Raw genomic sequence first — 12,500 nt, 5'->3', positions numbered from 1 at the left:
AGTATTACAGAGTACTACACAGAGTACTACACATAGTACTACAGAGTACTACACAGAGTACTACACAGAGTACTACAGGTACTACACAGAGTACTACAGAGTACTACACAGTACTACAGGTACTACAGAGTACTACACAGTACTACATATAGTACTACACACAGTACTACAGAGTACTACACACAGTACTACACAGAGTACTACACACAGTACTACACAGAGTACTACACAGTACTACACACAGTACTACAGAGTACTACAGAGTACTACACACAGTACTACAGAGTACTACACAGAGTACTACAGAGTACTACACAGAGTACTACACAGAGTACTACAGAGTACTACACAGAGTACTACACAGAGTACTACACAGTACTACATATAGTACTACACATAGTACTACAGAGTACTACACAGAGTACTACACACAGTACTACATATAGTACTACACATAGTACTACAGAGTACTACAGAGTACTACACACAGTACTACAGAGTACTACACACAGTACTACATATAGTACTACACACAGTACTACATATAGTACTACACATAGTACTACAGAGTACTACAGAGTACTACACACAGTACTACAGAGTACTACACACAGTACTACACACAGTACTACACACAGTACTACACATAGTACTACACACAGTACTACAGAGTACTACAGAGTACTACACACAGTACTACACAGAGTACTACACAGTACTACACACAGTACTACACAGAGTACTACACAGAGTACTACACAGAGTACTACAGAGAGTACTACAGAGTACTACAGAGTACTACACACAGTACTACAGAGTACTACAGAGTACTACACATAGTACTACAGAGTACTACACACAGTACTACACACAGTACTACACACAGTACTACAGAGTACTACACACAGTACTACAGAGTACTACACAGTACTACACACAGTACTACAGAGTACTACAGAGTACTACACAGAGTACTACACATAGTACTACACAGTACTACAGAGTACTACACAGTACTACACACAGTACTACAGAGTACTACACATAGTACTACAGAGTACTACACAGAGTACTACACAGTACTACACACAGTACTACAGAGTACTACACACAGTACTACACAGAGTACTACACACAGTACTACACACAGTACTACAGAGTACTACACAGAGTACTACATAGTACTACACATAGTACTACACACAGTACTACACACAGTACTACACATAGTACTACACAGTACTACAGAGTACTACACATAATACTACACACAGTACTACACACAGTACTACAGAGTACTACACACAGTACTACACATAGTACTACACATAGTACTACACAGAGTACTACACAGTACTACACACAGTACTACAGAGTACTACACATAGTACTACAGAGTACTACACAGAGTACTACACAGTACTACACACAGTACTACAGAGTACTACACACAGTACTACACAGAGTACTACACACAGTACTACACACAGTACTACAGAGTACTACACAGAGTACTACATAGTACTACACATAGTACTACACACAGTACTACACACAGTACTACACATAGTACTACACAGTACTACAGAGTACTACACATAATACTACACACAGTACTACACACAGTACTACAGAGTACTACAGAGTACTACACACAGTACTACAGAGTACTACAGAGTACTACACATAGTACTACACAGAGTACTACACAGAGTACTACACACAGTACTACACAGAGTACTACACACAGTACTACACACAGTACTACAGAGTACTACACACAGTACTACACATAGTACTACAGAGTACTACACACAGTACTACACAGAGTACTACACATAGTACTACACATAGTACTACACACAGTACTACACAGAGTACTACAGAGTACTACAGAGTACTACAGAGTACTACACAGTACTACACAGTACTACACACAGTACTACACAGTACTACACAGAGTACTACACAGAGTACTACACACAGTACTACACACAGTACTACAGAGTACTACACAGAGTACTACATAGTACTACACATAGTACTACACACAGTACTACACACAGTACTGCACATAGTACTACACAGTACTACAGAGTACTACACATAATACTACACACAGTACTACACACAGTACTACAGAGTACTACACACAGTACTACACATAGTACTACACATAGTACTACACAGAGTACTACACAGTACTACACACAGTACTACAGAGTACTACACATAGTACTACAGAGTACTACACAGAGTACTACACAGTACTACACACAGTACTACAGAGTACTACACACAGTACTACACAGAGTACTACACACAGTACTACACACAGTACTACAGAGTACTACACAGAGTACTACATAGTACTACACATAGTACTACACACAGTACTACACACAGTACTACACATAGTACTACACAGTACTACAGAGTACTACACATAATACTACACACAGTACTACACACAGTACTACAGAGTACTACAGAGTACTACACACAGTACTACAGAGTACTACAGAGTACTACACATAGTACTACACACAGTACTACACAGAGTACTACACACAGTACTACACACAGTACTACAGAGTACTACACACAGTACTACACATAGTACTACAGAGTACTACACACAGTACTACACAGAGTACTACACATAGTACTACACATAGTACTACACACAGTACTACACACAGTACTACACAGAGTACTACAGAGTACTACAGAGTACTACACAGTACTACACAGTACTACACACAGTACTACAGAGTACTACACACAGTACTACACAGAGTACTACACACAGTACTACACACAGTACTACAGAGTACTACACAGAGTACTACATAGTACTACACATAGTACTACACACAGTACTACACATAGTACTACACAGTACTACAGAGTACTACACATAATACTACACACAGTACTACACACAGTACTACAGAGTACTACACACAGTACTACACATAGTACTACACAGAGTACTACACAGAGTACTACACAGTACTACACACAGTACTACAGAGTACTACACATAGTACTACAGAGTACTACACAGAGTACTACACAGTACTACACACAGTACTACAGAGTACTACACACAGTACTACACAGAGTACTACACACAGTACTACACACAGTACTACAGAGTACTACACAGAGTACTACATAGTACTACACATAGTACTACACACAGTACTACACACAGTACTACACATAGTACTACACAGTACTACAGAGTACTACACATAATACTACACACAGTACTACACACAGTACTACAGAGTACTACAGAGTACTACACACAGTACTACAGAGTACTACAGAGTACTACACATAGTACTACACAGAGTACTACACAGAGTACTACACACAGTACTACACAGAGTACTACACACAGTACTACACACAGTACTACAGAGTACTACACACAGTACTACACATAGTACTACAGAGTACTACACACAGTACTACACAGAGTACTACACATAGTACTACACACAGTACTACACACAGTACTACACAGAGTACTACAGAGTACTACAGAGTACTACACAGTACTACACAGTACTACACACAGTACTACACAGTACTACACAGAGTACTACAGAGTACTACAGAGTACTACACACAGTACTACACACAGTACTACACACAGTACTACACAGAGTACTACAGAGTACTACAGAGTACTACAGAGTACTACACAGTACTACACAGTACTACACACAGTACTACACAGTACTACACAGAGTACTACAGAGTACTACAGAGTACTACACACAGTACTACAGAGTACTACACATAGTACTACACACAGTACTACACACTACTACACATAGTACTACACCCAGTACTACACACTACTACACATAGTACTACACACAGTACTACACACAGTACTACACAGAGTACTACAGAGTACTACACACAGTACTACAGAGTACTACAGAGTACTACATATAGTACTACACACAGTACTACAGAGTACTACACACAGTACTACACACAGTACTACAGGTACTACACACAGTACTACACACAGTACTACACACAGTACTACAGGTACTACACACAGTACTACACACAGTACTACACACAGTACTACAGGTACTACTCACAGTACTACACACAGTACTACACACAGTACTACAGGTACTACACACAGTACTACACACAGTACTACACACAGTACTACACACAGTACTACAGAGTACTACACAGAGTACTACACACAGTACTACAGAGTACTACACAGAGTACTACACACAGTACTACACATAGTACTACACATAGTACTACACACAGTACTACACAAAGTACTACACAAAGTACTACACACAGTACTACACAAAGTACTACACAAAGTACTACACACAGTACTACACAAAGTACTACACAAAGTACTACACACAGTACTACACAAAGTACTACACACAGTACTACACATAGTACTACACACAGTACTACACAAAGTACTACACACAGTACTACACAAAGTACTACACACAGTACTACACATAGTACTACACACAGTACTACACAGTACTACACAGAGTACTACACACAGTACTACACAGTACTACAGAGTACTACACACAGTACTACACATAGTACTACACAGTACTACACAGTACTACACACAGTACTACAGAGTACTACACACAGTACTACAGAGTACTACACAGAGTACTACAGAGTACTACACACAGTACTACACAGAGTACTACAGAGTACTACACAGAGTACTACAGAGTACTACACACAGTACTACACAGAGTACTACAGAGTACTACACACAGTACTACACACAGTACTACACAAAGTACTACAGAGTACTACACACAGTACTACACATAGTACTACACACAGTACTACAGAGTACTACACACAGTACTACACATAGTACTACACACAGTACTACACATAGTACTACACACAGTACTACACAGAGTACTACAGAGTACTACACACAGTACTACACATAGTACTACACACAGTACTACACACAGTACTACACAGAGTACTACAGAGTACTACACACAGTACTACAGAGTACTACACACAGTACTACAGACAGTACTACACATAGTACTACATAGTACTACACAGAGTACTACACAGAGTACTACACACAGTACTACACACAGTACTACACACAGTACTACAGAGTACTACACATAGTACTACACATAGTACTACATAGTACTACACACAGTACTACACAGAGTACTACACATAGTACTACACATAGTACTACACAGAGTACTACACATAGTACTACACAGAGTACTACACATAGTACTACACACAGTACTACACATAGTACTACAGAGTACTACACAGTACTACACACAGTACTACACATAGTACTACACACAGTACTACAGAGTACTACACACAGTACTACACACAATACTACACATAGTACTACACAGAGTACTACAGAGTACTACACATAGTACTACAGGTACTACACATAGTACTACACATAGTACTACAGAGAGTACTACACAGAGTACTACACAGAGTACTACATAGTACTACACACAGTACTACACAGAGTACTACACATAGTACTACACATAGTACTACACAGAGTACTACACATAGTACTACACAGAGTACTACACATAGTACTACACACAGTACTACACATAGTACTACAGAGTACTACACAGTACTACACACAGTACTACACATAGTACTACACACAGTACTACAGAGTACTACACACAGTACTACACACAGTACTACACATAGTACTACACAGAGTACTACAGAGTACTACACATAGTACTACAGGTACTACACATAGTACTACACAGAGTACTACACAGAGTACTACACACAGTACTACACAGAGTACTACACAGAGTACTACACATAGTACTACAGGTACTACACATAGTACTACACATAGTACTACACAGAGTACTACACATAGTACTACACACAGTACTACACACTACTACACATAGTACTACACCCAGTACTACACACTACTACACATAGTACTACACACAGTACTACACACAGTACTACACAGAGTACTACAGAGTACTACACACAGTACTACAGAGTACTACAGAGTACTACATATAGTACTACACACAGTACTACAGAGTACTACACACAGTACTACACACAGTACTACAGGTACTACACACAGTACTACACACAGTACTACACACAGTACTACACACAGTACTACAGGTACTACACACAGTACTACACACAGTACTACACACAGTACTACAGGTACTACACACAGTACTACACACAGTACTACACACAGTACTACAGGTACTACACACAGTACTACACACAGTACTACACACAGTACTACACACAGTACTACAGAGTACTACACAGAGTACTACACACAGTACTACAGAGTACTACACAGAGTACTACACACAGTACTACACATAGTACTACACATAGTACTACACACAGTACTACACAAAGTACTACACAAAGTACTACACACAGTACTACACAAAGTACTACACAAAGTACTACACACAGTACTACACAAAGTACTACACAAAGTACTACACACAGTACTACACAAAGTACTACACACAGTACTACACATAGTACTACACACAGTACTACACAAAGTACTACACACAGTACTACACAAAGTACTACACAAAGTACTACACACAGTACTACACAAAGTACTACACACAGTACTACACATAGTACTACACACAGTACTACACAGTACTACACAGAGTACTACACACAGTACTACACAGTACTACAGAGTACTACACACAGTACTACACATAGTACTACACAGTACTACACAGTACTACACACAGTACTACAGAGTACTACACACAGTACTACAGAGTACTACACAGAGTACTACAGAGTACTACACACAGTACTACACAGAGTACTACAGAGTACTACACAGAGTACTACAGAGTACTACACACAGTACTACACAGAGTACTACAGAGTACTACACACAGTACTACACACAGTACTACACAAAGTACTACAGAGTACTACACACAGTACTACACATAGTACTACACACAGTACTACAGAGTACTACACACAGTACTACACATAGTACTACACACAGTACTACACATAGTACTACACACAGTACTACACAGAGTACTACAGAGTACTACACACAGTACTACACATAGTACTACACACAGTACTACACACAGTACTACACAGAGTACTACAGAGTACTACACACAGTACTACAGAGTACTACACACAGTACTACAGACAGTACTACACATAGTACTACATAGTACTACACAGAGTACTACACAGAGTACTACACACAGTACTACACACAGTACTACACACAGTACTACAGAGTACTACACATAGTACTACACATAGTACTACATAGTACTACACACAGTACTACACAGAGTACTACACATAGTACTACACATAGTACTACACAGAGTACTACACATAGTACTACACAGAGTACTACACATAGTACTACACACAGTACTACACATAGTACTACAGAGTACTACACAGTACTACACACAGTACTACACATAGTACTACACACAGTACTACAGAGTACTACACACAGTACTACACACAATACTACACATAGTACTACACAGAGTACTACAGAGTACTACACATAGTACTACAGGTACTACACATAGTACTACACATAGTACTACAGAGAGTACTACACAGAGTACTACACAGAGTACTACATAGTACTACACACAGTACTACACAGAGTACTACACATAGTACTACACATAGTACTACACAGAGTACTACACATAGTACTACACAGAGTACTACACATAGTACTACACACAGTACTACACATAGTACTACAGAGTACTACACAGTACTACACACAGTACTACACATAGTACTACACACAGTACTACAGAGTACTACACACAGTACTACACACAGTACTACACATAGTACTACACAGAGTACTACAGAGTACTACACATAGTACTACAGGTACTACACATAGTACTACACAGAGTACTACACAGAGTACTACACACAGTACTACACAGAGTACTACACAGAGTACTACACATAGTACTACAGGTACTACACATAGTACTACACATAGTACTACACAGAGTACTACACAGAGTACTACACACAGTACTACACACAGTACTACACAGAGTACTACACCAAGTACTACATATATCTATCAATCAATCTTTATCACAAATCACAACCAAGTCATGTGAAGGTCTAAACCAGGCGGGGAATGAGGCCAACCAGGAAGTAACTTAGAGCTGCATTCTATCAAAAGGCCACCAGGGGGCGACCGTCTCTATACAAGTCAATGGAGAATTCACCAACTTCTCACTTGATTTCTAACCTCAGTAAACGTTTTCAAAATGTGTTTATGGTCTCAATCGCTAGTTTAAAGCCTTCTTCAATGCAGTATGATGTTCATTTGGGACATTTTGGCCTCCCTGATTTTATATGTGACGATAAAGCAGGGTATGCATTAGGGGGCGGGGCTACGTCCTGATTGACAGGTTGATTGACCAATGTCCTCGATCATCCCCCGGCAGTCTAAGCCTATAGCAGCATAAACTAGGAGCTGGAACGTTTGAAGCCTCTTTAACGTGTGTGTGTGTGTGTGTGTGTGTGTGTGTGTGTGTGTGCGTGTGTGTGTGCGTGTGTGCGTGTGTGTGTGTGTGTTATCAGGAGCGTATCCTGAACCCTCATGCTGCCTCCTGTACCTGTGCAGCCTGCTGTGACGACCTGACTGCGGTAAGTCACATCCTGTAACCCAGTGCTCCCAGTGCTCCCAGTGTTCCCAGTGCTCCCAGTGTTCCCAGTGCTCCCAGTGTTCCCAGTGTTCCCAGTGTTCCCAGTGTTCCCAGTGCTCCCAGTGCTCCCAGTGTTCCCAGTGCTCCCAGTGTTCCCAGTGTTCCCAGTGCTCCCAGTGTTCCCAGTGCTCCCAGTGTTCCCAGTGCTCCCAGTGCTCCCAGTGTTCACAGTATTCCCAGTGCTCCCAGTGTTCACAGTATTCCCAGTGCTCCCAGTGCTCCCAGTGTTCCCAGTGCTCCCAGTGCTCCCAGTGTTCCCAGTATTCCCAGTGCTCCCAGTGCTCCCAGTGCTCCCAGTGTTCCCAGTGTTCCCAGTGCTCCCAGTGTTCACAGTGCTCCCAGTGTTCCCAGTGCTCCCAGTGTTCCCAGTATTCCCAGTGTTCCCAGTGATCCCAGTGCTCCCAGTGCTCCCAGTGTTCCCAGTGCTCCCAGTGTTCACAGTATTCCCAGTGCTCCCAGTGTTCACAGTATTCCCAGTGCTCCCAGTGCTCCCAGTGCTCCCAGTGTTCCCAGTATTCCCAGTGCTCCCAGTGCTCCCAGTGCTCCCAGTGTTCACAGTGTTCCCAGTGCTCCCAGTGCTCCCAGTGTTCCCAGTGTTCCCAGTGCTCCCAGTGCTCCCAGTGTTCCCAGTGTTCCCAGTGCTCCCAGTGCTCCCAGTGCTCCCAGTGTTCCCAGTGCTCCCAGTGTTCCCAGTGCTCCCAGTGCTCCCAGTGTTCCCAGTGCTCCCAGTGTTCCCAGTGCTCCCAGTGTTCCCAGTGCTCCCAGTGTTCCCAGTGCTCCCAGTGTTCCCAGTGCTCCCAGTGTTCAGGTGTTAATAATCATGTTTCTCTGTTTCTGTGTGCAGTGTTCAAAGGAAGGAGACACTCTGGCAGCCGAGAGCATCAATATGGTAAAATACCTGTAGTACTACTACAAATACTACTACTACTACTACTACTACTACTACTACTAGTACCACTACTACTACTTCTACTACTACTAATACTACTACTACTACTAGTACTACTACTAATACTACTACTACTACTACTACTAATACTACTAGTACTACTACTACTACTAATACTACTACTAGTACTACTACAAATACTACTGCTACTACAAATACTACTACTAATACTACTACTACTACTACTAATACTACTAGTACTCGTACCACTACTACTACTACTACTAATACTCCTACATGGTATTGATGTGTTGTTTCAGACGGGTCCGGTTCGGCTCTTCGTGCCGTATAAACGGAGGAAGAAGGATTTGGAGCCGCCGCTCGTTCCCGCCAAGAAGGAACTTCCTTCCCCCAAAAACATCACTCTGACCCCCGGCACCACATGTACGTCACATGACCTCACATGACCTCACATGACCTCACATGACCCTCACATGACCCTCACATGACCTCACATGACCTCACATGACTTCACATGACCCTCACATGACCTCACATGACCTCACATGACCCTAACATGACCCTAACATGACCTCACATGACCCTAACATGACCTCACATGACCTCACATGACCCTAACATGACCTCACATGACCTCACATGACCCTCACATGACCCTCACATGACCTCACATGACCTCACATGACCTCACATGACCCTCACATGACCTCACATGACCCTCACATGACCCTCACATGACCCTCACATGACCCTCACATGACCCCACTGCTGCTATTCAGACTTTGAAAGTTATTGAAACTCTGTCTGTCTCTACATGTCCCTCATGTCCGTGTCCCTCATGTCCCTACGTGTCCCTCATGTCCATGTCCCTCATGTCCATGTCCCTCATGTCCCTCATGTCCGTGTCCCTCATGTCCCTACGTGTCCCTCATGTCCATGTCCCTCATGTCCGTGTCCCTCATGTCCCTCATGTCCCTCATGTCCCTTGTGTCCCTCATGTCTGTGTCCCTCATGTCCGTGTCCCTCATGTCCCTTGTGTCCCTCTTGCAGTCACAGTGTCTCCGTCGGGACAGATCACATCGGGGACGTTGACCTTTGACCGCTCAGCAGGCGACGCTGCTGCTGCTGCCGCCATCATCTCAGAGAGCTCAGCGCAGAGCGAGGTGTTCGCCAGCACCGCAGGTACCTCCTACCTCCTACCTCCTCATTCCTCACTCCTCACTCCTCACCGCAGGTACCTCCTACCTCCTACCTCCTACCTCCTCACTCCTCACTCCTCACTCCTCATTCCTCACAGATCACTTTATTGTGGGCATTGAGTGTGAACATCACAAATCTTTGGCTCTGTGTCAGCGTCTGAAAGGAGACATATTCTGCTTTATGTCTTCTGATGGATAGATAGATACCATACCCATCCCATCCATACCCATCCTATCCCATCCTATCCCATCCTATCCATACCCATCCTATCCATACCCATCCTATCCATACCCATCCTATCCCATCCATACCCATCCTATCCCATCCTATCCATACCCATCCTATCCCATCCTATCCTATCCATACCCATCCATACCCATCCTATCCGTAACTATCCTATGTTTGCTCTTTATAAACTAATTAATTAACAGATAATAAAAAATCACCAGATAAGAAAATAAATATTTGAATCCACCATGTCGGTCAGTCCTCCCCCCCAACCCCCAATGACCTGGAAAGGGGTTTCCCACAATCCCCTGCGTCGCCATGGACCCTGAGCCTATCCATCATCCTATCAGGCTTCAAGGGGAAGCACCTCAGCTGCTCTCTGATTGGCTGATGTCTCGCAGTAATGAGCTCTCAGGAGACGGCAGGAAGCTGTCAGTACCGTGTGACTAACGAGGTCATTGTCACCGCTCGTTGTCCTGACGATGACACGATGATGGTGTTAAAAAGGACCAACCGGTGGTCCCCGTTTAAAACCTGGGAGAATTGATGCTGTGTGATGACTCCTCCTTCTTCTTCCTTTTTATAAACATCTGGAAATCCTAAAGCCTTCCCATCCTATATTATCCTATCCCATCCTAGATTATCCCATCCCATCCCATCCTATATTATCCTATCCCATCCTATATTATCCTATCCCATCCTAGATTATCCTATCCCATCCTATATTATCCCATCCCATATTATCCCATCCTATATTATCCCATCCTATATTATCCCATCCCATCCTATATTATCCTATCCCATCCTATATTATCCTATCCCATCCTAGATTATCCTATCCCATCCTATATTATCCCATCCCATCCTATATTATCCTATCCCATCCTATATTATCCTATCCCATCCTAGATTATCCTATCCCATCCTATATTATCCCATCCCATCCTATATTATCCTATCCCATCCTATATTATCCTATCCCATCCTAGATTATCCTATCCCATCCTAGATTATCCTATCCCATCCTAGATTATCCCATCCCATATTATCCCATCCTATATTATCCCATCCTATATTATCCCATCCTATATTATCCCATCCCATCCTATATTATCCCATCCTATATTATCCCATCCTATATTATCCCATCCCATCCTATATTATCCCATCCTAGATTATCCTATATTATCCCATCCTAGATTATCCCATCCTATATTATCCCATCCTATATTATCCCATCCTATATTATCCCATCCCATCCTATATTATCCCATCCTATATTATCCCATCCTATATTATCCCATCCCATCCTATATTAT

At 42.3% G+C, this 12,500-nt stretch overlaps 1 protein-coding gene across 1 annotated transcript in view; it reads left to right on the top strand.

The window, feature by feature from the left end:
- deaf1 (DEAF1 transcription factor) overlaps positions 1 to 12,500 on the top strand; it is a 25,574-nt gene that overhangs the window by 8,022 nt on the left and 5,052 nt on the right. Inside the window, exons 6-9 of the mRNA XM_053319088.1 lie at positions 8,719 to 8,784; positions 9,688 to 9,732; positions 10,053 to 10,176; positions 10,804 to 10,935. Of these exons, the coding sequence (XP_053175063.1) occupies positions 8,719 to 8,784; positions 9,688 to 9,732; positions 10,053 to 10,176; positions 10,804 to 10,935 (367 nt within the window). The remainder of the gene's footprint in view (positions 1 to 8,718; positions 8,785 to 9,687; positions 9,733 to 10,052; positions 10,177 to 10,803; positions 10,936 to 12,500) is intronic.

This window comes from Scomber japonicus, chromosome 5 (genome assembly GCF_027409825.1).
Source record: "Scomber japonicus isolate fScoJap1 chromosome 5, fScoJap1.pri, whole genome shotgun sequence".
In the NCBI taxonomy this organism is placed as follows: domain Eukaryota; kingdom Metazoa; phylum Chordata; class Actinopteri; order Scombriformes; family Scombridae; genus Scomber; species Scomber japonicus.
This window is presented reverse-complemented; position numbering and strand designations above follow the sequence as displayed.